The sequence below is a fragment of the Engraulis encrasicolus genome, chromosome 6 (assembly GCF_034702125.1).
Source record: "Engraulis encrasicolus isolate BLACKSEA-1 chromosome 6, IST_EnEncr_1.0, whole genome shotgun sequence".
Lineage (NCBI taxonomy): Eukaryota > Metazoa > Chordata > Actinopteri > Clupeiformes > Engraulidae > Engraulis > Engraulis encrasicolus.
Genome location: NC_085862.1, coordinates 36,586,501 through 36,614,279, shown reverse-complemented (window position 1 = coordinate 36,614,279; position 27,779 = coordinate 36,586,501). Strand labels below are relative to the sequence as shown.

Here is a 27,779-nt window from a genome sequence, read left to right as displayed (position 1 = left end):
GCGCCCAGTCAGTGCTTCTACTGCTGAAGGTCCTGGCCATCCTGCTGCAACCACCCAGTGCCCAGTCCGTGCTGCTGCTGCTGAAGGTCCTGGCCATCCTGCTGCAACCACCCAGCGCCCAGTCCATGCTTCTGCTGCTGAAGGTCCTGTCCATCCTGCTGCAACCACCCAGCGCCCAGTCCGTGCTTCTGCTGCTGAAGGTCCTGGCCATCCTGCTGCAACCACCCAACGCCCAGTCCGTGCTGCTTCTGCTGAAGGTCCTGGCCATCCTGCTGCCGTCAAGGATCCAGGCCCTCATACTGCTGCTCTTTCCATTGACCATGGAGTGAAGCCTCAAACAACAGAGATCATTGAAACTGCATTACCAGAACATCACAATGCCATGGAAAACGAGCCTCGGGAGGAAGACCTGGAGAGAGAGTCGTTGAGAGTGCCTGAACACAATGAAGTGGCAGATGACGCAACGCAAGATGTGCCAGATGATGACATGCCTTCTGAAGATCTTCCCAGGAGATCAGAGAGAATGCGGAGAGCTCCCAGCCGCCTTCAGTACTCCCACTTAGGAAACCCCCTGATCTTGTTTGCTCACAACCTTTTAGACAGTTTTAGTACAGCCCTAACCTCCTTTAACGACTTAGATAATCACTCGCTCCTTAGAATCTACCTTTTAGTGCAAAAGCCATTAGAACACTTGAAGGGACTCAATGTAACTTTAAGGGGGGAGAGTGTAACTCGCAAAAGCTTTTAGAACCCTTGAAGGGACTCAAGGTAATTTAGGGGGGGAGCATGTAACCCACCTCTGGTTTGTTACCAGACACACAGCATACACACACAGCATGCATACACAACAGTGCACAACACACACGCAGGCATAGACGTAGAGCTGCTCCAGCTGTGCAGCTCGCGGTCTGCCCGTTGCTAGGCGACCACTTTGTTTAACGACTTTCACTTCTCTTGATTTTTGACTGAGACCTCCACGCTTTTTGATTCTCTGAACTTTCATTAATTGATCTTTCATCTTTCACACTTTCACCTTCCTTCAATTTCCCACACTTCTTTTACTACCTACCGCTGTCAACTTTTCTCTTCGGACCTTTTCTCTATTTTGGGATTTGAAGACTTTTTTGATTTCAACCGCGAAACTCCGATTGGTTTTTTTAAGTACGAGTTGAACCCTGAACCCTGATTGAACCCTGAACCTGATGGCGAGCCTACCCTGTGAACGACGTCCCTGACCCGCGACCGAACCCTTGAAGACTGGACCCCCTGCCTTTCCCCAGATAAGCGTCACATACATTGATACAAATACACTCGACACTCCCTCGGACTATTTCCCTCCTTATTATTTTATTTATTTCCCTTCCACGGACAATCCAAGTTTCCCTTTTTAATCTTCATGGACATTGTTTTATTATTTTACAGAGCTCTGGTTTTATTTATTTATTTTCACTATTTATTATTTTATTGCATTGGGTATTTTAATACAGTTTAAGCTGAACATACTTGAACTTGACCCCCTCCTTATTGATTAATAAATGCTGTAATTGTTTTCTTGTATATCGACTGTTGTTTGTCAGATCATTTGCTTCTCCAGTAGCGAACCTATAGTCTCTAGGCCCAAGGATATTTCCTCTCCCGTTCCTCTCCTTCTAACTTCCTCCTGTAGAATAATACTTATAATTCTTGTAACCCATTATAGTAGTGGTGTAGTGGGGTTACACATAGAATTCCAAATTTTTGCCGAAAAATAAAGTATTCAACTTCCTCTCCAAAATGAAAGCAAAATCATGGGATTGGGCAGCTATCCACACCCTCTAACCAAGGGAGTGTTGGAATTTTGTAAACAAGACAATAGGCTTCAGCTTGTGCTAGAGAACTCATCTTTTTTCCATAATAGGTTATGTTATGTACTACTTCCAGAATCCAATGACAGTTCAAGGTAATATGACTAGAACAAGTTGCACACTTTGAATGTTTTTCATCCCACAGTGCCAGCAGAGACTACAAAGGAGATAAGGTTGACAGAAGTACAAGTCAGATTTTCTTATGTTAACTTTATTTCAAGATGTTCATTCAGGGCTATCATTCATATTTTGCAAGTGGGGTTTGCGGATGGCCATGGATTGCGTAAATGGTCAGGAGAATAATTGTTCCACTAATGACTCATTAAAGCACCACCTGACCTGTGAGGGTGATTGATAAAGTGCCTTTGTCTCCCTAGAATAGCGTCAATAGTGAAGGTAGGTTCACACACTAAAAAAGAGAACAAGGTCTTGCACGACAAGTGTCTTTTTAGTCTGTGAAACTACATTCACTGCTGAACCTTTTTCAACCTTTCTGTTTATTTTTCTTTACATCTCAAGTACAACACTATTCTTGCTTCCCTTTAATAGCTTACCCGTGGCATCACCTCTTCTAAAGAGGAGAACGAGGTGACATAGGAATGGGCCATAGTTCCAGACACTGGCACACCAAAGAGACGCCCAGCCATAACATTTGAGGTTGCGTCGAAACCTACCGAGAGCAACAGAAAATGAAGGTCAGACAAACGAGATAAATCAACTCACAATGGAGGGAATCATTGCTGTAACATTGTAACAACAACTAGCAGTGAGAATTTATCAGAGAAATGAACGTCAATGTCACCTCCAATGTGGGAGTATCTTGAAGCGGAGAGACCTCCGTCTGGCCCCTGAGCTCTTCTGAGGCCCAGCTCTGTCAGCTTCATCTTAGAGCCCGCAGCCAGCCGAAAACGTGCAGCATTAGTGCAAACCAAACTGGAATGGAGACACACACAACAGGACCACCATTTTTGCATTTAGAGGTCTTTAAGTGATGAAAGATACGGCTCACAATCGTAATCATTTCTCATTCTTTCTCTCTCTCTCTGGGGCGGTGGGGTTTGGGGTTGGTTTCCAAAATGTGGATTGCAAAGGTATCGCAATGGGGCTGTGGAGGAGGGATGTGGTATGGTATGCGTTTAAACCATGAAAACGCAGAATTCGGGCATGTTGTTCACAGTTTCACCATTAATGAATTATCCTTTATAAATGTTTTGGTGTTTATTAACCACCAGGTTAAATAAAAAACAGCAAAGTAAAGCTGAATGTGCCTTATATTTAGTACTGGCATATTACGTCATTGATCCTTAAAGGTAATAATTTATTTAATCAAGGTGTACCTGGCATAGTTGACCAAACACAGCAGGCTTGTCTCCAGGAGCTGGACAACAGCTAGAGGACCTGACACCTCTAGCAGAGGAACCTGCAAAATACACACCACACCAAAACCATCAGGACAGATGGCTAATTACCAATTGACCATGCAAGGCAGAGCATACAAACACTGCAGAAGCACCTATGCACCCCACATGCAAGTTTGATAGTAGTGTTTGGATTCTCCAAATATTTGTGATATCAATGCAATACATCCACATAGTTAGTGTCCTGTGTCCACCATTGGCTTACCCTTGCGAAAACAGTGGTCCCCTCAGGAACTGAAGATATAGAGACACCGGAGCAGTCCAGAGTTTTCAAAAAGGAGAAGAAGGCAGGATCGGTGTCGGGAGGAAGTACTGTCTGTAGATAGGCTACATCTATACACACACACACACACACACACACACACACGCACACGCACACACATACACCATTAACATTTAATTTGTTTCACCACCGAATTCTGCTAGTTGGTATCTGTTACACCACTACACTTCCTCATCTTCATCTGGGCCACAGGTGGTGATGGGTAAGTAGGTTATGTAGCCTTGGCTTGTCATCCATAAACTTCAGCTCAAATAGCATTTCCCTCCATGCTCACCAACTACACGCGGGGCATTCCCTTTCCTCATGTCGGGAGTCAGGTAATTATACTGTGCCTCCCATGCAAAATTGGAGTGTTGACAGGTATGTCACGGGTTCGAGCCCCACTGTGCATGATGACCCTGGTTACAGCACGATGGTATGCCGGCTAGTGTGTATGTAGAGGCTTCCAGCACATGTCATGGCATTTGCATATGTGCCAGTGGACAGTATTTCCAGGCATCACACTTTTCTATGATCTATCAGGCCCCTATACGTAAAGAAGCTTGTTGTATCTTCCTTGGGAGACCTGTTTCCTCGGAGGACCCATTACACACTCCCCAAATGTATTGTGCTGTCTGTCATCTTCTATAATATCGGAATAAATTATGTGAAATAAATTTTCATTAATTCACAGGCTAAACTAAATGCTCTTTATCCCTAATAATAAACTGATAATTACAAACTTGTAGCCAATGTCTCCTTTATAGTTAAAGACTTTGACCATTACTTATAGCCTACACAGTATAATCTTGTAATATAATGAAATAATAGTGTGTTTTTACAGTAGGCCTAATAATAACTGATAGTTGCCATATTTGATTTGATCATTGATCTAATCAAGGCAACGACTAGCAGCAAGCACCTCCAGGATTTTTCATACACACTGCCCAACACTGTGGGTTCATCCCCCCCAACACCAAGGTCAATGTATAGGCTACTGGATTCATTTACCCGTCTCAGTAGTGTGACCTTCTCATGCACTAATGCCATCACCCTCGTGAGGAAAAAATAACCCTGGGTTGTACTGTAGTATTTACAGCAATGTTAATACAGAGTAGGCCTACTGCAATGGTATTGCCGTGCCTTGGAACAAGAGTAAAACTGCAACCTACTGCACAAAATAATGCCTTATGCCGTGTCATGAACACGACAAGCCGACAACACTGCATAGTGCAAACTTCATAGAAGCCCGGCAGTGTTGTTTTTTCACACAAGGGCAAATCCACGTGGACACCAGTGAGCAGACGTAGAGAGAAGGGGAGGGACCCAAATTAACATTACTGAAGAGTGCGGACGAAAATTCGATATAGCGCTACAGTTCTCAGATTGTTATGTGCTCGAGCAACTTGTATTGCGGAGCGACGGGCCGCAGTGTATGTCTGAGGAAGTTTACTTGGGCGCGTAATTCACAAGTTTTGCACGTGCAGATTCCCTACCTTCTTCAGAGAAACGAAAGTTGCGCAAGAACAGCAGACAGTCGGTCAGTCCAGCAAAGAGGGAGAAACCGCCACTAAATGGGTTATCTCGGAAGAACAACTCGAAAACAGCATGCTCGTTGTGTCGACCAGAGCGCCAGTAGGAGTAAGCCATAGTAAACTGGTATAAATCGGTTAATATAGGCAGCACGCGTAAGCGCACCGACTGCTCCATGGCAACATATTCCGGGTTTTCTGAAGCAGCCATGCTTTCAAAGTCATAGCTGTCTCGTAATTCCCCCATAAGCATACAGTCGATACGTAGTGTAGGAGAGTCTGGTCGGTAAGGTCGCCCCTCCTCTTTCTCCCTGCTGAGCGCATAAACGCCCCAAACGTGGTTGGTTTGTCCGAAACGAAACCAATAAACGATAAAGCGCGCGATCGAGTTTTCCCTGTTACTCATGAGTGTATGCATAGTTCTACTTTAATCCAGGCTGTTGAGAGATTCGTTGAAGGGGCTAGGAGGGGCCCACATGAAACTACAATGAATTGATTCAGTTTTTCAAAAGGTTGAGAAAAAAACATGTTTGCAATTGCAGGACATGTTATGGAAAGCATAATGTAGGCCTATAATAAACCTGACAAGAGGATCTAATAAACTTCACCACACTTTGTACTTAAAGTCTTCAAAACTAAATTATCTGGTATATGTATGATACATTGTTTTAAGACAGCAATGGCCACCATCTTAGATTCACCTCATCTGTTGGGAGTTTGAGCTCCTCAAAAAACAAAGTGCCCATGTGTGTGCGCAAGAGAGAGAGAGAGAGAGAGAGAGAGAGTGTGTGTGTGTGTGTGTGTGTGAAGGGGGATGACATGAAAATAAGTTTTGTGGTCCAAAGGCCGATAGGAAGAGGCTGTCCTTAGATTGTGATCAGTCTGATCACCTAGTGGGAAGGGCTGTTTTTGGTGTTTGGTGGACCACTGTCACTTGCTAAATTAGCAGCTTAAACTCCCAATTCGCATGGCCTTTCTGGTGCATTGTTTGTCATTTTAGTCCTGGGTGGAGGGAAGATCGAAATTCCTGTCCTGTATGCGCTCTTTGTCGTGCATACTGGAGAATCAGGATGCTCTCCGGTGCCTCTTTAAAGTGACTTCAGGATCTTGGGTTGCATTACAAACTTCAAACGTCATCTGAGGTGGAGGAGATGCTGTTGGGTCAGTGTGATGTGCCAGGTGAGGAGGTCATGATGTTGACACAAGGAACCTGAGGTCTTTGACAAATTTCTATATTCTCGTCACCATTGAATTGTAAGGGCATCAAACTGCAGGGCTATATTATTCAAGTCCGGATTTCAAATTAAGTCCAAATTCGAGATGTTATAGTCTTGCACTTACAGTATCTCAGACTCGCTGGATGGACTTGGACTTGTCTCAGTCTTTGCCACTGATCTTGCCAAATACTCACCATTTCACAAAAGAAAACCCCACCAAGGTCAACGTCAAGGTCAAGGTCAAAGTCGTGCCCACATGACAACTAACCGACAAAGCCAAGTTCAGCCCAATTTTAGCCTTTGTTTCTTGGTCTATTGGCTACACTCTAATGCCAAAAGTGTACAGTAGCAGAAGTATGCAAAAGCTCATCAGGTCACCCAGGCAGAGGCAATGATATAGATGGGGCCATCAAGGTATTTGCCCCTGGGCCCAGGGCCCTCTCGTATTAATGGAAGGCAGGCTGTATAGGGGGGCATATCAGTGTTGTGCCCAGAGGCCCTGTATATAATTGTTGTGCCACTACGTATAAGTGTTACAAATTAGATGAGGTATGTAACTTGAATAGATCTCAAATTGGTCACATTACAAAGCAGACAGCAAAAAAGCATGTTAATTCAGCACGTAGAGAGTACTCTGTGATCAAATACAATCTAGAAGATATTAAATTGACTGTGTACATCTTGAATTAACACTTCCATAGCCTCTGTTCCACTGCCGTTCATTGTAGTATTCCCTCCTTTGCTCAGACCTTGTGGAAATACTTTGCAGAAACATTATTCAGAAGTCATTCTGTAATTGGCAATCGGGATGCTGAATAGGGAAAGCCCCTAGAAAGGCACTCTGCGTTGCCCTTGTCTCCACGGAGGAGGGACAGGGGCAGGGCCTCATTAATGCACAGGCACATAGACATTGCTGCAGCCTAGGGGGCCCCAGCCAGAGGACCAGTGATTGGTCAAAAGGCGGAAAACATTTTCCGTTGAATTGCAGATGCAATATTACAGTAGTTGGCAGACTTAATTCATAGTTGGGAATTATGACACTGTTTATGTAATTTTGTCATGATTTTTCTTTTTCTGCAGGGGGGCACTTCACAACTTGTAGCCTAGGGGCCCCAGACCATCTTAATCCGACTATTGGCAGGGGAGACACTGAGACAAGAGGAGGGACGAAAAGGATGCAGAGAAACTAGAATAATTGTTCTTCAAGATGACCAAGTTGGCCAATGAATGGTAGCAATGTTGATAAAAAGGGCATACACCGTGGATTTTTGTGTAGTCAAAACCTTTTTCTGAAAGAGTAGGCCTTTGGTAATATCTGTGGCAAATGTCATGCTTGCATCATTAAGTGAACCGTTCTGAGGTATTTTATATACTGCACTTGTCTTTATTGCTTTGAATGTGTTAGGCTCTTTACTGATGATATAACTTATAGCATGTTGACATACGTATTAACCATGCATTAACCAAGCAACCATGCACTGAAGGGGATAGAAATTCTAATCCAAACCATGGAATGCACTGCAAGACATTCTCTTGCATCTGAATAAATTATTACCCTACATTATTTGCAGAAAGACAAAAAACGTAGCAATTGTCTTGCTCAGCAACTATTTGCTCAGGAGTGACCTTTGTCGGTAGCCTTCAGTGTTTGACTCATCCTTTTGAGGAAACCATTTTTTGCCACAAGGGGGCAGTGTCACACCACTCACTGGCTAAATCATTTGCACACAAAGAAAGATGTTATCAAATAAATACTTCTCATCCATAAAAAATCACTAAATATGTTGTTTAAACATTGCCAGACTTGTGTGCATTATGCAAATGACCTGAATTTGCTGTATTGAAAGAGATTCGAATGATAACATGTCTGAAGATCAGTTGATGAAACATCAAGAATCTGACACAGATGAGGAAACTGACACAGATCATACAAAAACAATACCATTTCATTTGTGTAATTTCGCAAATGTCATCAGAGAGTGCATTTGAAGTGATGGGGAGATGAGAAGCAATACTTATTCCATTGAAGACATCTATAATTTATTGTTTCAATAAAAAAACATTTACACAACACAAATATGCAGTTTGTTGGGCCATATAATTGAAATAAAACAGAGTAATTAATTCTCATATGCATAGGTATACAATATCTGGTGCAGTCCATGTCACAATGTCTTAAATGCACTGTTTGTTCTTGGAGAGAACTACTCCCACGCTATCTATCACATTGTTGCATCATTTCTTCAACATGACTCAGCACACAAATGTGACCAGCTAATGAATGCAGAGTGGCATGTCATTGGAGAGCTATTGAAGTGCTAATCAGAGCTCTTCGGTTCTAAGCACAGAAAGAAAGAAAGAAAGAAAGAAAGAAAGAAAGAAAGAAAGAAAGAAAGAAAGAAAGAAAGAAAGAAAGAAAGAAAGAAAGAGACGTGGAGAGACAGACGTGCGTTCCATGCAGAAGGCCTGAGCTTGGTGCAGCGAGGAGGCCAGGTCTGCTGACAGCTTTGGCTGGGCCCTGGGACAAAGTCATTTGAAAGGGCCCCCCACTACTATATAATGGGGACCCAATTCTGGGGCTCCCTGGGCCCAGGACAACTGACCCCTTTGTCAGCTCCCCTGGAGGAGGCCACAGCAGACTTTTTGGCTTGATGATTTTTTTTTTTTTCCCAGAGCGTGCAGCTCCCAAGGGAGCTGAACACATTTCTGCTTTCAGGGGGCAAAGAGCAACAAGGGAGTGCAAGGAGCACACTGGCTGCATGGGCTCTGTCAGACATCTGCTCCTTTGAATACATTAACATCCAAAAGCTTTCCAACAGCTGGAGTGCCCCTCTCTTTCCTCTATCTCTCTCTCTCCCATCTTTGCTACAGCATTTCAGCAAGTGTCTCTGGAAACAAAAGCACTGTTTGGAGCTGAGTAAACCATATTTTATCATATTTGATTGGTAATTCAAGATAATGGTGAAGGACAATCACAAATGGTTGAATGCAAAAGTAGGCCTATAAATATTGCAAGTATACTGCAGGGCAGGGCTCTAAATTAACACCAGCCAACTGGCCAAATGCAGGTTAAATTTCAGTTTGGCTGGTAGAAAAGACCAACTTACTCGCCACTTTGAGTGTGTGTTTGGAGTAAGAGCAACATCTTCTAGCCATTGTGGCTGGTAATGAAAAAAAGTTAATTTCGAAAGAAAGAAAGAAAAGGGTGAAAGAAAATGTTCTTGTTTGTTTCTTTTTCATGAAGGTACGGTTGGTAGTATGTCCATTCGGCATACTACTTGTAGGCTTACATCTATTATTTTGTGGATTCATAAAATTGCACATGGCCAAATAAGTTGTTGATGCATATAATATAAAGGATTTTGGTGGCAGTTAACCATCTTGCATATTTATAAGCCTAAAATAAAAATGTAATTTTCAGAAACACTAAAAAATTTCATGGCACACCACATTCAAATGAGTAACCTAGCTGCTTGAGTGTATGTGCAGTCTGATGAATTATTACACAGGAGCCACAGCTTCAGCTAATTAAAATATGTGCCTGTTCCAGAAACGGCATCTGATGATGACAGACTCAATTCTGATGCCTGAGGGAGTCGATTCATTACACACGTGTTGATCATAAACAGTAAACTAATTGGGAGGAATACAATATTTTTCCCAGTGAAAAATAACAGCACTTATTCATTCCTGTTTACTGCTTTAAGCGCTGCCAGTATGGTCTGTGTTTCCTCCTTTGCCAGCCTGGACTATATTTCAAAGGCACTCTCGCTTCTCTGTGTTTGATATCAATGAATTTGTTGCCTGATTAAATTAACACCCCAGGGGAGATCTATTTCTGGAGAGCACACAGATTCTTTACAGTTTTATTTTGCTTTTTTCTCTTTTTCTCATTTGTCTTAGACAAAATACAAGGCAAGATTGCAGCTTTAGTGCACTTAATGCATGATATTACACAAAGAAATTGTCGAGGCGACAGATATTCATGTAAAATGCCAAGCTTTAAGCGTTCAACTTCAATAAGCTTTTTTTATTTGAATGTAAGATCGTACTGTTTTATCAACTGCACAACCTTGATTATATCTGACATGACTATATGATATTATCTGTGCCATCTGTTCACCAGCCATCCACAATATTTTGGAGCAGACATTTAAAATTGGGAATATAAAAGGAATCTGTTTGGAGCACAATGCCCCTTGGGCCTATGCACTGATGGCTAATAAATACACAGCATAAATGCCAGGCCAGTCTCATTTAGAGGTTAGTACGTCCCATAGGCCCTTTACAGGAGAGGTGGGAATTAGGCTGTCTGTGAACAAGCATCTTGTTGACATTAATGTCTTTTCATTCTATGTTTTATTATGTACATCTATTATTTCACAACAAATATCGCAGTTTATCAAATAATCATCGCTAGTGTCTGGGTAGCCCTTAAAACAGTGATGGGCAACTTGGATACAGAGGCTATCCAGTGCCAAATATTCCAAATGAGAATATGTCGCAGACAATCACTACCCTAAACAGTTATTGAAAACACAAACTGTGGGATGAAATGGTGAATCCTATGCAGGGGCTCCGCTAAAAATGTTGGGCCCTATGAAAGATTCAAATTTTCGGTCCCCAACATGACAAATAATGTTATCAGCATCCTTCCAGAGGCCTTCTCATTTCTTTCGGGCCCTTAGAATCTGTAACACATTTACCCCCCTTGCGGCACCCATGATCCTATGCAACTACCTGATTGTATTGCATGAATTCATTGTAGACCTACTTTTTGCCAGTGAGCCTGTCTAAATCCATGTCATTATTTAAAAGCTATTCAGTTTAACCCTTCTATTAAAGATAATGTCCTGATACACTAATCTGATGACCCCAAAAATACTTGAGAATAGACACAACAGTTTATTATGCGTCAGCAAATCTGATGTGCTACATTGCACGTTGTCATGCTTGTGCGTCTTGTTTTTTTGTTTTCCTAACTTTCCAGCCAGTGTTTTCCCCAGTTTTCCCCACCTGTTCTAATTAACTGCACCAGGTGTCCTTTGAAGCTGGCTCAATTGACCTGATTGACACCACCTGGCCCTCCAATAAATCTACCTTTAAAACTCCACCCACCGCCCACACTCAGTGGAGGTTTTCTTTCTGGGACTGTTGGTTGGTGTCTTGCTAGCCTGGGATTTTGTTTAGAGATTCTGAATTCATGTTGGTTTATGTCTGTTTAATGTCCTTGCCTTGACTTTGTGCATTTTGTAGATGATAATGAATCCCACAGGTTAGGTTGACTTTTAAAGGAGTTTTGGTATTCTGGGTTTCATGTTTGCCCTAAGGATAAACGTATTGGGGTGTAACAACATGGAACACAGTAAATGTTGGCAATTATCACTGGTGCAATGTAGCGGCAAAGAAACTGCATGGCCGTTAGTGGGACAGAAAATAACATGTACAGAAGTCCACCATGAGCAGTCCACCTCATCATTGACCATTTTTAGAGGATGGGTGGGAGTTTGTTATGTATTGTCCAACAAACATATTGTCAACCATGTTCGCAGAAGCACAGTGACAATGAATGAATGATTGATTGAATAGTATGTTGTTGAATCTGGTATATTCTGATGGTAAACCAAATGGGAGGCCTACATTATATTTTATTACAAATGACATACAACAACTGAAGATACAACTGATTTTTTAGAATTGCTCTAAGAGATACACACTTTTTTTTTACTGTGTGTTACATTTACAGTCAATTACACTGGACATGCGATTATACGGGACAGCAATATGTTAGGATGTCTTTTGGTTGTCACTCCCCTGTTATCAACATAATGCAAAAAGCACTACCAAATGAAAGTTCATCACTTTTTTATTTCTAGAAAGATGGGCAATTAACCTAACTGTCTTCATTCACATTGGAAAATTTGGGTCAAGGTTGAGGTCACCAAGAGAAGGCCCAGCTAGATACGTATAGGGCGTTGGAGTTTTTTTGTGTCCAGAACTGCCTGTTTATTAAAGAACTGTGACTGATGATCATGTGAAGTTCATTATGTAGAGCAGTGGTTCTCTAACCTGATTTACATCAGATGGCAAGAGTCAGGTAAGTGGCTCTCAACCTTTCTTGAACAAAAGCCCCCTTGACCTCATCATAAGCCTCCCAACGCCCCCTTGACCTCATCATAAGCCTGCCAACGTCCCCCTTAGTATTGAAAAAAAAAATGCCCCCAATGGAAACTAAGCTCCGCCGCCACTCAGCTGTAATCTTCTAAACGCCCCCCTACCCTAGGGCTCCCCAATTGTAAATAATCCAAATGTCCACACAAGGATTCCTCAGAGGATTATTATATTATAAAAGATTTCATAGGGAACACAAACAGATACAGCTTACTTCTTGTAGCTTAACTTTCTAACTGCCAGTTATTGTCATGCGCACTGGCTGTACTCGCGCACTGGCCATAACCTCTTAAAGGTACAGAACACCATTACTGTTAACCATTATAATCACATTATGACATCTCCCCTTTAAAGATTTAAATTCCCCTTCTACGTAAACAACACATTATATCACACATGGGGGCCGGAAGAGTAGCTCCCCCGTTGAGAAACACCAATGTAGAGTATGGATCCTGACATGTTCACCTTACACGTAGGGGCCTACTCTGTAAGCTATCAGAGGCAGGATCATCACATTGCCCTCTCCGCTCCTTTCTGTCATCTGCTGGAGGGGTTCTTGGAGATTCTGGTGAAGTGGTTTGTGAGGATGTCTGAGTAGAGGGGCAGATGGTGAAGAATGAAGAAATGGAGTCAGAGAGATGCACTTGAACTAGGCTACAGCACCTTTGGATTGATGGAAAGAACATGGCCACAGTAAGTTGAATGCTAATTTAGTAAATCGTTTCCACACAGCTGAACAAACATGTTAATAGCTCTGCAAACAGGGCAGAATACTATACCATGTGTATTTCAACAGTAAAGGTATGAATGCTTTACATATTGTTTGTACAGTTGTGCTCATAATAATAGGCCTTGCAGTGCCTTCACAAAGATGAGTAGGCTAAATGTTGAAATTCTTCAAATAAATTGAATTCCGTCGTTAGTTGGCCAAACGATTTGGGCTTGCAAATAGGCTTACTGTGGTGCTAGAACCAACTCAAGTTTTTTCTCTAGCATTCCCCAGTCTGACTGCTGTGTAGAGGCTAACGGCACCACCATTGGATCACTGTTAAGGTAGGCTATCCCCTGATAATAAACACAGGACAAGATTTTGCACTTGATCAAAAAGTCTGAATAAGGACCTATTTTATTTGAAAGCAAGATCTATAAGCTCTTTAATCTATACAAGTGCTTTGCCGTTGAATGGAATAAAAAGACCCATTAAAAAGGGCTCAAGTCCCAATGAATGAAAGGTCAAAGATGTCCAGCGCTCCAGTGATGAAAAAATCTCTGCATGTCGTTCTTTGCCCAATCCTATGCCAGTTCTCTAAGGCACGTGACCTAAAGATACATTCTTCTGAAAAACCTAGAGCCATAGAGGATGTGGGATAAATAACCAAACCATATATTTACTGATTTCACAGTACAACACTGAAGTGATACAGTTCGCTATTCAGAGATATCAACCTAGCAGTGGACACTTCAGGATTAAGTTTTCATGAATCTTTGATCCTTCCCAATCGGAATTAGTCGGTAGTTCTCGTCATCCTTCCGAGCACGACCGCAAGCAACGTTTCAAATTTGTGAGCGCCATCGCGAATCGCGAGAGATTTTGATGATTGTGTAAACTTTGATTTGACGTCACCCAAAATTGTACAATTTTGGATTTATTCCAGATAGGAGGGTATAACGGTTATAGTGGTGGCGAGAATACAGTAAAGCCGACTGTTCTGTTCTGGACAAAATATTGAAGGTAGGCAACTTCAGCAAGTTATATCCAACCAGCTGATATTTGCTGATAGCCCTAGGTCAGGCTTGTGAAAGCCTCCGTTTTTGTATGCTACTCGTGCCATAGTAAATCATCAAAATGGTTGTAGGACTGTTTTATTCTGACTGTTTCTGACTGTTTTCTCAAACACATGCATACGACATAATTCCTGGTTAAATATCTGACGCCCCCACACCAATTTAGCGAACACGTGCATCATGTCATTGGTCAATGTTGATAGCTACCTGCTAGCTCTGCTTGCACTCTAGTTTTAACCAAAGCCTCTTGTTGCATACGAAATTGACAAAACAGTAGAGTACAATGCAAAAATTGATTAAACATTAAGTATGAACCACACGGAAAGTTATTTTGTGGTCTCCCGTTTAGGAGCTGTTGGAGAGCAGATTAGCTGGAGTGGAACTGCTAATGCCTACGGACATGTGAAGTGGAGTACCATGACTCTTGCAGGTAAGATATGCAATGCATTCCAACCATGATTCCAACATTCGCTCTACTCCAACCAAATGCAACCTCCTGCGTCTGCTCCCAATGTTAGAGTGAACATCAATTGCATTTATTTTTATGTAAATAGCTGGGCAGCTTTTACGGGAATTCGTGTTTTTAAAAAAAAAAAAAATTCCAACAGCCCTCTCAAAAAGATGGGGGCGGTGGGGCCCCAGGCGTGAGAAGAGAAGTAGCATGGCTTTGCATTCCATCCATACATTTCCGCTCAGGTCACGTTGTAATTAGTACCAGCAGGGTATAACCAGGCCCAGGTAGAACGAAGGTTATGTATATAACCACGGTTCTATGAGTTCCGGATGACCGCCAGAGCTTGGCTGTCACTCGGAGTGTACACGAGAAAATTTGCCAAGAGGACATTTCCTGGGTGCGTTGCTCTTTTGACCCCGACCCCGGGGTCACCGGGTGACGTCACCCAGGTCACAAGTGAATTTGTTGTTACTAATGGCTCGTTCAAAAAATCGAGAATCCCCAGAAAGCCGACCTAAAACCTCGGGAAAGTGGGAGTGAACATTTGGTGACGCAATGTCAGATCGATAATTATCGAGGTTGATCTCTGGCGGAAGTATAGAAGAACGAGTTCCCGAGCTTGTGTTTTGTGTGACGACACACGCATCATCAACATGGCGCCCATGCATGCAACTGACATGTAAACAGTATCATAAATGCTAAAATATCATCTTGTAATCACTATCAACAACACCAGTCAATGTCATTCAATTGCAGATGCACATATGTCAGTAATGCTGGTCTCTGGCTGTTTAATTTAGCTTACTTCAGCTAAAATTATATGTCGTGGGTGTGGAGGCTCAAGGTGAGGTGAAAAAAAGAAAAGAGAACCAAAACAAAACACACATGAATCCCGATTGTTCCGGGATCAGTGGCGTTCATGCGCCAAACTCCAGAACTCGATTGTCATGTGAGCAGTGTCGTCAGCTGTCTCGAGAGGTCCCGAGCTGGTGAAGGCAACATAAGTACTCGACCTGCACTGACGTGCATGGATATCTATGTGCTGTAAGCACCGCCTCTGGCGGTCAGGAGGAACGATATAGAACTAAAGGTATTTTCAGAGCTGGTGTCACAAATGAGCTGGTTTCTCCAACAACTGGAAGGTGACAGAAGAACCAACAGTGATTGGCAGTAAAGTTTAAACCAATCACTTTGTTTCTCACATCTGGGTAACCACTTGTTATGGGGACATCAGATATCATGTCACACAGGAGGAGGACCATGCCCCCTTGTACCCCCCTAGAAGGGGTAGCATGTCATTTTTCCGACGCCTCTTTGGTCCTTCGCGTCAATATTGCGAACATTTCCCATTGATCCTACAGCCCACTAACTCGAAATAATTAAATTAAACCCTTTGCTCCGACAGCTCAGTGTTCCGACCAATGGCTGTTTGACCATAACCTGTCATTAATGCAATGTTGCCAAGTTTTACAATTGTGCCCTACCCAAAACCATTCCTAACCCTAACCTGTCAGTAGGCTATTGCAATGTTTCTGAGTTTTAAATTTGTGCCTTGACCAAAACTTTCCCTAAACCTAACCTGTCACAGACAGCATGACCACTGCGCAGGCTATCCAACCGTAACTCGGACCATTCGTGAAGTCTTTACGAGAAAACCAGAAAAAAATCAACTTCAAGCCTTGTGGTGCCATTACGAATAGCCTCGTTTTTTCGTGGTCAGGTGACGAAAGGGGGAACTGACAATTGGGGTAGTTTGGTTCTGGGGGGAAGAATAATGCGGACTGACGTTAACAATCGAGCGTGAGTGAAGGCTAACTGAAAACGACGGTAATCAAACATTTCAAACAAGTGATTTGGTGATTGGTTAGGGTTAGGGCTAAGGTTAGGGTTAAGGTTAGGGTTAGAGTTAGGTTTAGGGTTAAGGTTAAGGTTAGGGACAATGTTGGAGGAAGGGTGACATGGCATGAAGCTGACACAACGACAGCGCTCCCCTCCCGGAATGCACGCTGCTCGGGTGGTCTCTCTCTCTCACTCGCTCTCTCTCGCCCTCTCTCTCACCCACTCTCGACGACAGCGCGCGTTGCCCAACTACGAAAAATGAGACTATCTCGTAGCGGCACCACGAAGTATACAGTTGGTTTTCCCCGAGACTGGGCTCGGCTGTCAGACTCAGAGATGACGGTGATCTAAAGCAGCTTTTGGTCGGAACATTGGACTGTTGGGACAAAGGGTTTCATTTTATTGGTAAAAAGTTATCTGAGACTAAGTGCTGTAGGATCAATGGGAAATGTTTGGAACATTGACGCATAGGACCAATGGGGCGTCGTAAAAACGAGCAGACCCCTCTAGAAGGAGCATGTTGTAACCGGTGGTAGATGGACACTCCCAACTGAGATCGCTCCCGGACGTGCAGTCCCAGGTGTTTCTATCACTCCCGGACGTGTAGTCCCACCCGATTATATTTCACGTATTATCATACACTGCCACATATAAGCAATTTAGGGTTAGGGTTAGGTTTAGGGTTAAGGTTAGGGTTAGGTTTAGGGTTAGGGTTAGGGTTAGAAACAAAAAACTAACATCAAAAGATAACTAGCTCCGTTATATGGCGGTGGGACCGATAGTCTGGCTAGTGGGAGCGAGCTGACAGGGGAGCGTCCTGCGTTGGGAGCGTCAATCAGGGAATCGTTGTAACATGTCACATTTTGCCCAGTGTCCAAAACTAACTAGACATAGCCATTAGATCAAACCTGCCATAGGTCTGTAACTCTCACGCTATGATGAGATAGTTATGAACTCATGAGTTTTCATAATCTTTAATGGAAAGACCTCTTCTTGCATGGTAAGAGATGTGACCCCATTTCATTTTAATTTTCTTTTGGAAGGACTCTGATCACTAACTGTTGTTAATGGTCACTGGGTTACAACGCCGGTAACCCGGGTTCGACTTCTGCCCGGGTCATTTGCCAGTTCTTCCCCATCTCTCTCTCCTCACTCATTTCCTGTCTCTCCTCCACTGTCCTGTCAAAAATAATGTCAAAAAAGTGATGTGCGCACCGTTGGTGAAACTGATCTTGCTTGTCGTTCTCTGTGCTTCCTGTGCAGGTTCTGAGATGTGGTGGTATGACCATTCACCACTGGCCCTCCGCATGCTGGAGGAGCTGCAGAGACAACAGCAGTGCAATGTCTTCTGTGACACACTTCTTCAGGCCGAGGGTAAAGGGGAGAGAGGGGGGGTTAAAGTTATTCTAACTGAAAAAAAAACCTGGCCAAACGGTATGCTTTAGTGAAATGCTGCTGAAGTTTTATTGTAAAAGTTAGAACTCACATTCATGACCGTATAGCAACCAACCAACTTTGGATTGATCAACATTTTGTGTTGTAGCCAGTGCCACTCTGTGCTTCTCCTCGCACTATATTTTTGTACAGGCTTGTTTTGTCCGGGGGGAGGGGGGGTCCTTATCAGTGATGCGCGGGCTGACCCGAAGTCAGCGGGTGCTTGCAGTTAACTGCGGTCGACCGCAGGCACGGGTTATGAAATAATATTTTTAATGATATTCGGGTGGGTTGCGGTTGGTCAGGACCTTTGAAATTATACCGAATGTTATAGTAGGCTATAGCCTTTAGGCTAAGCTTATAGTCTAGTACACAGAGACATTTTTCTTCAAAATAGATCAAGTTTATTTGGCTGAATAACTATGATGGTGCCACAAGCTCTGCAGGAGACATAATGAGGAGCCTGCGTTGGCCGAATCCTCTGTGCGCGAGGTGCAGCAGGTGCAACCATTGAGTACATTTAGCAGAACACAGAGGGTGCTCTCTACACAGTACAGTAATAGCCTACATATTTCTTATACAATTGTAATTGTTGCGCTCCTGTGTTGCTTACAGAGTTTGTTTTCATTTCCTGTGTCGTACCACGGATACGAGGCAATCCACTAGAGGGCTGCTCTGTCTGCTCCTCAACTAGTCTACAGATGAATTTCCTCCACAGCTAGGGATTCCCGTGGCGATGCCTACATTGTCGAAATAGAATAGGCTACTGTAGCCTATATAATGTCCAAATTGTTATTCCCTTTGAATGCAGTGCTCATTTGAGTAATTTAGCCAGCAGTGGAAGAAGGTCACAGGCACCTTCACAGCGACTCCTGAAGTTATTGGAGTGGCCAAACAAAATAATGGGGCTGTGTTTATTAGCCATAATAGCTAGCTACTATTGACACTGTTGGAGGACTTTCCTTCTCTCTCCCTAACCAAGTCACACGCGCGCGAGCACGGGAAAGGGAAGCGGAGATGGAGATGGAGATGGAGATGAGATGAGATGATAATTGGGGGATACGAACAACAGCTGTCTGTTTACATGTTTACATGTTTCCTTGTTTAGTGCACATGTGTATTATTTGTCTGTCTACTGTACTGTACTGTTTTTCTTTTTGGTATTATATCACACGCTCATGCCCAAGCAAAATATCTCTCTTGTAGAGACAATAAAGGATTATCTTATCTTATCTTATCTTATCTTTTTGTATATTTTTGTAAATGGGTGGGAGACGTGACGCCTTGTTTTTTCGTCACATTGGTTAAAAACCTACAAAACTGTTATTTTTCCTTTAAAAAACAAATGTCAATGAAAGAAGATGTGGTACATTATGTTTCATATTAGTGTTAGATGAGAAGAAACATTTTTGTTAAGATTTATGTAAAGGTTTATATGTCAAATAAGTCTTATCCTGCGGTGTGACTGTAACATTAATGAAACCTGGAATATAATATATATATAAATTAACCAACAACATTTTGAATAATGTATGAAGCATTTGGCATGATTGCATAAATATTAACTTTATATTAAGATATGTGAATGTGAAAAAAACTCAAGACAGTAATATTAACTACAAGTTCAATTTCGTAACACAAATTGCGTCCTGTGGGGTGACATGTATGTCAATGTTTGTGAATGGGCAGCTGCAAGGCCAACTACAAGGGTCTTAAAGATTGGCTCCTAACCAGTCAGTACCTCAGTTATTGGAGAGTGCTGTGGAAGTTTAAGGTGACTCTTAACCTCTTAATATGTCTTCATATTGCAATCTTTCTCTCACGCAATGCTTAGGTTCATTTTATGGTGTCCTGTGGTGTGACTGCTCTTATAGAAGGAAAAAAAGTGTTTTATAAATTAAAACACATATTAAGATTAAACACAATATCATTATCAAGTTAGCATGAGCTCAGATGTCAGTCATGTGTACAAAAGGATTAAAATGGCCATAATGCAGTGAATTCCCTGTGGTGTGACTACATTTTCCTGCGGTGTGACATGCCTATGCAATGTGTTGATGCAGGACACATTTTCCCAAAAATGGCAAAAATATGGTGAAATTCCACAGACCACTAAGTGCTTTATTTTTTTCTATTTTTTTCCAATTTTTATCCATTGTGCATATGCGTAGTGTTCATGTGAACAGAGACAATAAAAGCTGTTCTATTCTGTTCTATTCTATTCATGTCTCCTTCTCCGCTGGCAGGTTTTGCTGTGCCGGTCCACAGTTGCGTTCTGGCGGCCTCCAGCCCCTTTCTCTTCAAGGAGCTCTCCTCCTATCCCCCGCCCGTCGGCCAGAGGTGGTTGATCAAAGTGCCGGACACCGGCGCTCAAGCGCTATTGACACTGGTCAGCTTCCTGTACACGGGAGAGATGAGAGAGCTAGGCTTCGAGGAGTACATGGAGGTGAAGGCTGTGTTCAACAGGCTGGGAATGAGTCACCTGGTCCCTCACTTCCAGGTAGAGCCCAAGGACATGGGGAGCATGACTGGTGGAGGGCTGCAGTTCGAGTGGATTGGAGACACTCCGCCCTCGGTGGACCCTGAGAATAAACGGATGATGGCGGACGAACGGAGCGCAATTGACATTGCCACGCAGACTGAAGCGGCGCATGCAGCCGCTCAAGCGGAAGCCAAGAGACATGAAGGCAGAAGGAGAAAGTACAGCAGCGGCAGCAACAGCGAAAATGTTCCTGACCAGGATACAGCAGGAGCAGCAGCGGCAGATGGGGGCGGTTTCTTCATGAAGATGAAGTTCAAAAGGAAGTGTAAGGGCGCGCTCTGGGGAATTGAAGGAGTTGAGGACTCTGCAGCCCCCGTGGCGCAAGACGGCAAGCCTTGCGTAGATGCAAGCACGAGTGGGATCAGCCACTCCGCGAATGCTGCCATCACTCAGGCTGAGCAGGTGAATATATGGTGGTTGGATGGTAACATGGCACTCCTTAGTCAGTTCACATGTGTGTACTGCTTTCTATATAGCAGTTACTGTAACTGTGAGAAATGTACTTAGAAATCAGGTTGCCACTGTTTATTGTTAGGTATATAGACTCTACCCACAATGCATAACTTTGGCCCAATGTTATGGATGACCTTTATAGAGAACTGTAGTCTAACCCTTGAACACTCCTAGCATTGTGTTTTATGTTTCAGTGATTATTGCCTGTTCAGGTGCTACATAAAACGACGTGATATTCTGTAATTAAAACAAATTCCCAACGCTTCCTATTCCTTACAGGTTGCGGTTGAAAGCAAGGACAGGACAGATGGCGTTCTTGCACACAGTGCTCCTTCGCAGCCGGTCCTTTATCCATCTCTTTGCTATGGCCCACACACCGCTCCTCACCCAGATCCCGACCCACACCCACACCCCCACCCCCAACCCGAGCCTCCCATCAGCCAGCCTCCGAGCGGCAGGGCCTCGCCGCTGAGCCAGCTGGAGGAGCCGGTGGAGTGTGACGAACAGCTGGACAAGCTCCTGGACGATGTACTGATGGGCCTGGACATCATGCCCAACACCACCGAGAGAGGACATAGCACCCTGCAGCCCACGCCGCTGCCGTATCTCTCCACTGATTCGTCATCCTGGCTGGGAGCACCTGGAGTGTCCAGAGAATTGCCAGTGAAACAAGGTCAATTTTAGGATTTTTAAAGTGTTGATTTTATGAAGGCAAACAGCGCTACTTATCATCGACTAGACACAGGGATAGCTGTAGCACTCATCATGTTTTATGATCGATCGTCATACTCATCAGCACTCAAAGTTTTTATTTGACTGGCGGTATTGACCATTAATCGACTGTTCTGACACCTGACTACTTATTGTTGTTTTATTATTATTTTACTGTGTAAACAAGCACCCAGGGCAAATTTATATTCTTAGTGCTCGGCTGTGTGCTCAGATACTTCTCCTCGAAGTCCAGTACAATTATTTGAAGACAATTCTGATTTTGACGTTTTATCCCCTAATCACGTTAATCATTTGATGTAGAAACAATATTTTGATCCAAGTTCTTTTCCCCCATATTGACCGATTGTACTTTAGGTGTGACTGCTCGCTTGCTCTCATTCTCTGTTCATTACCCTGTCTCTCCCTCTCTTTAATTCTTTCCCTTCCTTTCTGTCTCCATCTCTGCATTTGCCCACAGCAGCAGGCCCTGATCTGTTGCCGGCGCCTCAGTCGTCGTCCTCCTCCGCCTCCTCGTCATTAGATAATGGCATGAGCTCTGTCTCTGAACAGTCATCATCTCATCCGCCAGAATCACAGAGCACACAGCTGCCGTCCCCACAGCACGCCAGCACAGAGCCACAGGCAAAGCCAGATCCGCCGGCAGATGCCCCGTCCACCCAAAGAACGCTCAGATCCCAAACACTTGCTAAAAGGTCCACAGCCCAATCGAACAACAGCTCTGGTCAGCTGAAAAGGTCAGCAGTCCAGTCGAACGACAGCAGTTTAGACAGTCAGGAACCACTTGCTAAACGCCCCGCAACCCAGTCCAACAGCAGTAGCAGCCCTGCTCAGCCGCAACTTGCAGAAGGCTCCGCAGTTGAGTCAACCAGCAGCAGCCTGGCTGAGACTCCACTTGTCAATAGCTCCTCAGCACAGTCAGACAACACCACTCCTGGTCAGCGACCAGCTGCTTCTGGTGCTGATGGCTGCCTGGCGGCTTCTTCTAATTCTCCTGCTTGGTTCCGTCCTCTGCCAATTAACCTGGATTCCATGGTGACCCCTGGTCCGTCGGCCACTCAGAAGAGACAGAGGAAGAAAGCTGTGTCACAATCAAAGATGGTAGACGGGAATAATAATTCTGCAGGGCTTGCAGGCTGCAAGGTGGAAAAGCAAAAACCTACAGTGAAGGGCAATAAAAACCTAAAGACTCCTCCAGCAGTATCTGAGCAGTCCACAGGGACTGCCTCAGCGGGCAAGGACAAGCTTCAACGCATTATTGCCAAGATCAGACAAAGCAAACTCTTACTGCAGACTAAACCGAGAATGTCAAACCCATCACCGCCATCTGTTCAAAAGCCACCTGTGGACCTCAGTGAAGACCCAGTGAAGGAGCAGTCCATCCCCAGTCCCGACACACCTGTCGTAAAACGCAAACGAGGCAGACCCCCCAAGGCCAGGCTTGACCCCGTCATCACCAGCCCAGCCCAGTGGACGCTGACACCTCTGAAGGAAGTGACATGCGTCCCCAGTCCACCAGAGGTGACTTTGGAAACACCCCGGCCTCGGCCCAAGTTGAAAAGGGCTAAAGGACAAGGGCGAACCCCAGACACTGCTGCTGCTGCTGATAATGATGACAATGCTGGAAATCTTGCTGGTGTGTTTGAAGCTGTGTCAAAGCACCTCACTGGGAGGGCAACCAGGAAGAACGTCACAAACGCGACTGGGACCCGGGCTAGACTAATGCCCAAAGCGGCCATCGGGGGCAGATCTCCCGTTGTCCCTTCGTCTACGAGCATGGCCAGAATCCTCATAGAGCGATATGATGCCAACAGGAGGAAAATAAATCGGAGGGAATGGAGGAAGGACTGGAATAGCAAGACTGACGCGTGTTTGGAGAATGAGGACGTGATGGAGAGGACCTTGATGAAGTCGCCATGTGATGAAAATGGCATCTCTGCAGAGAGGGAGGAAACATCAAGTCTACAGAAAAGCACCAAAAACATCAAAGCAACAGAAAAAGGTATGAGTCATCTCTCTTAAATGCTATTTTCTGTGCTTAAACGTATTCATCGTTGTGTGTTGTAATATAAGACTCAAAGCTATCTTAACAGCAGTGGGTTTTTTTTGCCTGAGTTAAACTAAGTTAGTTTCTTTCCAGAATGTATGCTGCCGATTCGCAAATCTTTCATTAATATTCACAACCATCAAATTCTAAATTTGCATCATGGCTTGGAAATGTACACTTTTTGTACATGCATAAGTGAATCCTCTCCATGTAAATCCACCATTTCGAAATAACCAATCACACGACATCAACATCTTAGGCAGCACAACCTACTCTGGTCAGCAGACCAATATTCATGGAATGGCACGGTTCAACTCACCGTTCACTCGCCGTTTTAATACTTGGCTTTTCTATTCCTGACCTCCAGCGTCCTCTACAGGTTCGAGTGGTGAAGAGGAGCTGGAGGTGGACATCATGGCTGGCTCTCCGGTCAGTCTGCCTGTGCCTCCCCCTGCACCTCGGCCTCAGCACAGCCGGGCCCCCAAAGATCCCTCTTCCGCCTCTGAGGAGGAGGTGGAGGTGGACGTTGACATTTGTTAATGCGGATGGTTAATAGTGGTGTCCTGGTGAATTAAAGGTTGGTCATTCTTTTAGTCACTATTTGAACGTTTATTGTCAATCCATTCACAATGCCCATTCACAATGTCGTTGTGTGCATACTCAAACTTGTACGAGTTATGCAGGTTTGGTCTGTAAACGCTAGGAGTGCAGTAAAACAGATTTGTCCTTCTACACGAAAGAGTTGCGTCTGTACAGTGCCTGCACAAGGCCCTTGTGTGGAGCCCGTGCGTCTGCACTGTAATGTAGAGAAATTACTTGTCTATTTCTCTGTGTGGGTCGAGCAACCAACTGAAAACAATAGCACAAGGCTGTCTTTTTTTTCTGTGTTAGTGTTGACAAGTCTGCGTGATGTCCATTACGATTTGTTTCAGTTGATGCAATGTCTCGTCTGAACATCTGGGTAAAGACATTCAGTGACACACTGTTTTAAGCACATTTCATACATGGCCAAATCTTCAATTAGCTAAATAAATTGAGACCATAACCCAACATAACCAATAGCCTATGTTGTATAATAAGTCATGTGATATTTCTGGCTAAGTTTCTGCCAAGATGTGAGGTTTCATGCTAGGGATTTCGCATTGTACCCGAATAGAGAATGCTGTTATCTCAGCTCAATTTTGCCACCCAGCATTTTTGGCGCATGCGCAGCTTTGCGCACAGCGTGTTTACAAGATTCGCCTATAGAGTCAGACCCTGTCTACGTCCCGGTGCAGAGGCAATCAAATTAACCTCCCGGTGCAGAGGCAATCGAATTTAGACTACTTTTAATAGGTTTGGGGAATTGCTGTGGTGTTGCGTCCATTCGTTCTTGGGAGAAATGTTATCAAATTATTTGGCAGTTAACAATCTGCACTGATCAGATGGTAACTAAGAATAGGTAGCTATCTAATTGCCATCCATAGACACATGCTGTACACAGTGACCAGTTTGTTGTTGTTGTTGTTGTTGTTTTTAACATTTGTTTTGGGCATGAATGACATTGAGAAATGTTCATTCATTCATACTGATGCATTACTTAATTCATTGTAGTGTTAAACTAGTGTTGTATTGACATTATTTGCATTTTGTGGATAATACAAGGATTTTTTGTCACGTGCATTTTTTGGACATTACAAGGAATTTTATTTTGTCACGTGCAAAGTTACTATGAAAGATTACAGTGTGAACTTGTAGTAAGTATTACATGGGGCATCAGAAAATAGAATAATCTTTAATGAAACGCGTTCGTACTTTTAACTTAGAATGCAAAAAGTAAAACCTTTAATGCAACGTAATCACTTGTCTTCTAGATTTAAAATATGTAACCTTTATCGTGCGCTCGGAAGTTACGTCACAAACATTGGAAGGAAAACGGAAGTGCCTGAAATTATGGTGGACAGATACACACGTGTGTCCTTCAGATAGCGGTGCATATCGTTCTTTGGTGAAGTAATGGTTGGTAGCGAAGGTTAAATAGAAAAGAGGGAATCTGTATGAAACTGAGGACATACGGAAGTGTCACTTGAACATTACGATTTACGCGGTGGTAGGCTAATTCATTTACGAGGGGAAATGGACCCTATGAAAGCACAGCAACTGGCGGCGGAGCTTGAAGTGGAGATGATGGCAGATATGTATAACCGGTAATGTCATTAGCAGTGTACATACCAGACTGTTGTGAATGGATTAGCTTTACATGTTGGGTCATATGAGCGGTTGGAATACATATCGCTTACGTTTCTATGCATTGGACGTAAATTTGCATGGTGGCTTGTTGCTGCAGAGATGTAAATGGTTTGCAAATGAAAAAGTCAGCCAGGCTATTCTAGCTAACTAGCCAAGCGGCTGCTGTCTTTTGGTGTCTCACGAGTTTCCTGTTAAACTGTTTCAAATTGTGTCCGAAGGAAGTTACAGGATCGAAACGTCAGATCATGTCTTAGATGTAACACTGCCCGGTAACACTGTCACGCTATGTTTCCCTTTCCACTGCCTAGACGTATGATGACCCGTGTGCTTTTTCTCTGCCCTCAAAAGTGTAATTTGGTGTGCAATCGTCTACTTTGACTTTAAGTTGAATTGAAACCTGGTTGTCTATTAAAATGTCATTGCCTTACCATTGTTTTGGAAGTATACTGACTTGGCCCATGAATAGACTTTGGTGACAGTTTGTCCAGTCTCGCACCAACTAAATCAGAGGCGGGGAACCCTTTTCATCCGAGGGGCCACTTCAAATTCCTCCTAGGGCCTTGCTATGAACACAAACCAGGATTTCCCTCTGCACTTCAGGCCTATATTGAAGGCAGCCACCTTTAAAACAGATCCCACCTTCTCTAGGTCCCCTGAATATAATAACTCCATTGTATTTAACATTTCATTTCTAAGATTCCTCTTCATATTTCTTCATATTTTATCCGAAGCTGCATAACATTGAAATGTTATCGGTGGCCGGATAAAATGGCCTCAAGGATAGGTTGCCCACCCCTGAACTAAACTTGCATGCATGCATGCGCGTACACACACACACACACACACACACACACACACACACACACACACACACACTCAAAGCCCATTGACAAGACGAGAGCACCTATGTTATCAAAGCATCTACAACAACAAATGCACCATTGATGAACCGTGAAAATAATCATTTTAATATAGGCGAATGAAGTAAAAGATGTCTCTGTATCTCTTCCTCTCTCCCTGTCTCTATGGTGCAGGATGACCAACGCGTGCCACAGGAAGTGTGTGCCCCCGCACTACAAGGAGGCTGAGCTGTCCAAGGGAGAGGCGGTGTGCCTGGACCGCTGCGTTGCCAAGTACCTGGACCTGCACGAACGCCTGGGCCGCAAGCTCACCGAGCTCTCTGTACAGGACGAAGAGATGATGAGGAAAGCAGCCACTGGGACTGGCTAAAACCTAACTGTGAATTCTGTGTATATGACCAAGCCTGGTGGGGGTTACATTACAGCACTGAAAGAGACAGTGTTTTTTTGTCAAGATGTTGCAGTTTGCATCGGTCATGGGGTGTGCGAGAACGTGTTGAGTTTTGTGTGTGTTTGTTCTTTATCAGTGTTTTTTATTTTTGTGAAGGTTATGAGCAAACACAGTTTTTTTTGGGAAAGGTGGGACACGGGAACAACTGGTTTATTTTCTCACTATACCAGATATTTCATTTCGATGAATCATAGAGGCACAAGGATGGGTTCCGATTGTATATAGCGTGAACAAAAGATAATGGCTGTGCTATTTTTGGTTGTTCGTTTCTGTGTTAATTATTAAATGCTTATAATGCCAGCAAAGACCTGCTTCAGTCCTATTTTGTTAAGTTTGGGTTATGGGTGTGTATTGACTTAATGACTAGCAGAACAAGTAATAACACACTATGAAGCTTTTGATGGTGGAATGATTAAAAAAACTGATGCTGTCCGCTAATGTCAGCTGGTTAAAATGCCAGATCATTGGCCCACAAAGACCTGAAATGTCACCAATTTCTTTGAACAATACTG

The 27,779-nt window shown here is 43.6% G+C and overlaps 2 protein-coding genes across 5 annotated transcripts in view; one reads left to right on the top strand and one right to left on the bottom strand.

Moving 5' to 3' along the window:
* The window catches only part of naprt (nicotinate phosphoribosyltransferase), a 33,234-nt gene extending 27,825 nt beyond the window's left edge, over positions 1-5,409 (bottom strand). Inside the window, exons 1-5 of the mRNA XM_063201457.1 lie at positions 5,021-5,409; positions 3,468-3,595; positions 3,182-3,264; positions 2,647-2,777; positions 2,399-2,514 (exon numbers count right to left, since the gene is read on the bottom strand). Of these exons, the coding sequence (XP_063057527.1) occupies positions 2,399-2,514; positions 2,647-2,777; positions 3,182-3,264; positions 3,468-3,595; positions 5,021-5,309 (747 nt within the window). The 5' untranslated portion in view covers positions 5,310-5,409. The remainder of the gene's footprint in view (positions 1-2,398; positions 2,515-2,646; positions 2,778-3,181; positions 3,265-3,467; positions 3,596-5,020) is intronic.
* An 8,617-nt stretch (positions 5,410-14,026) lies between these two features.
* timm10 (translocase of inner mitochondrial membrane 10 homolog (yeast)) lies at positions 14,027-27,572 on the top strand. 4 transcript variants are annotated; one of them, XM_063201455.1, is made up of 8 exons: positions 14,027-14,176; positions 14,579-14,659; positions 17,786-17,896; positions 20,203-20,900; positions 21,231-21,624; positions 22,141-23,682; positions 24,095-24,304; positions 26,991-27,088. In XM_063201455.1, the coding sequence occupies exons 2-7, from the start codon at positions 14,647-14,649 to the stop codon at positions 24,265-24,267; spliced, it is 2,931 nt and encodes a 976-aa protein (XP_063057525.1). In that variant the 5' UTR covers positions 14,027-14,176; positions 14,579-14,646; the 3' UTR covers positions 24,268-24,304; positions 26,991-27,088. The 4 variants fall into 4 exon arrangements, with proteins under 4 accessions (XP_063057525.1, XP_063057524.1, XP_063057523.1 ...); XM_063201454.1 differs by lacking the exon at positions 14,027-14,176 and having other exon boundaries at positions 14,481-14,659; positions 22,144-23,682; XM_063201453.1 differs by lacking the exon at positions 14,027-14,176 and having other exon boundaries at positions 14,481-14,659.
* The last annotated feature ends 207 nt before the right edge of the window (positions 27,573-27,779 follow it).

Excerpts from the sequence above, each read along its gene's own strand:
- timm10 (XM_063201453.1), top strand. The coding sequence starts at position 14,539 with ATGAACCACACGGAAAGTTATTTTGTGGTCTCCCGTTTAGGAGCTGTT. Across the intron at positions 20,901-21,230 it reads CCATCACTCAGGCTGAGCAG|GTTGCGGTTGAAAGCAAGGA; the intron begins GTGAATATATGG and ends TATTCCTTACAG. Across the intron at positions 21,625-22,140 it reads AGAATTGCCAGTGAAACAAG|CAGCAGGCCCTGATCTGTTG; the intron begins GTCAATTTTAGG and ends ATTTGCCCACAG.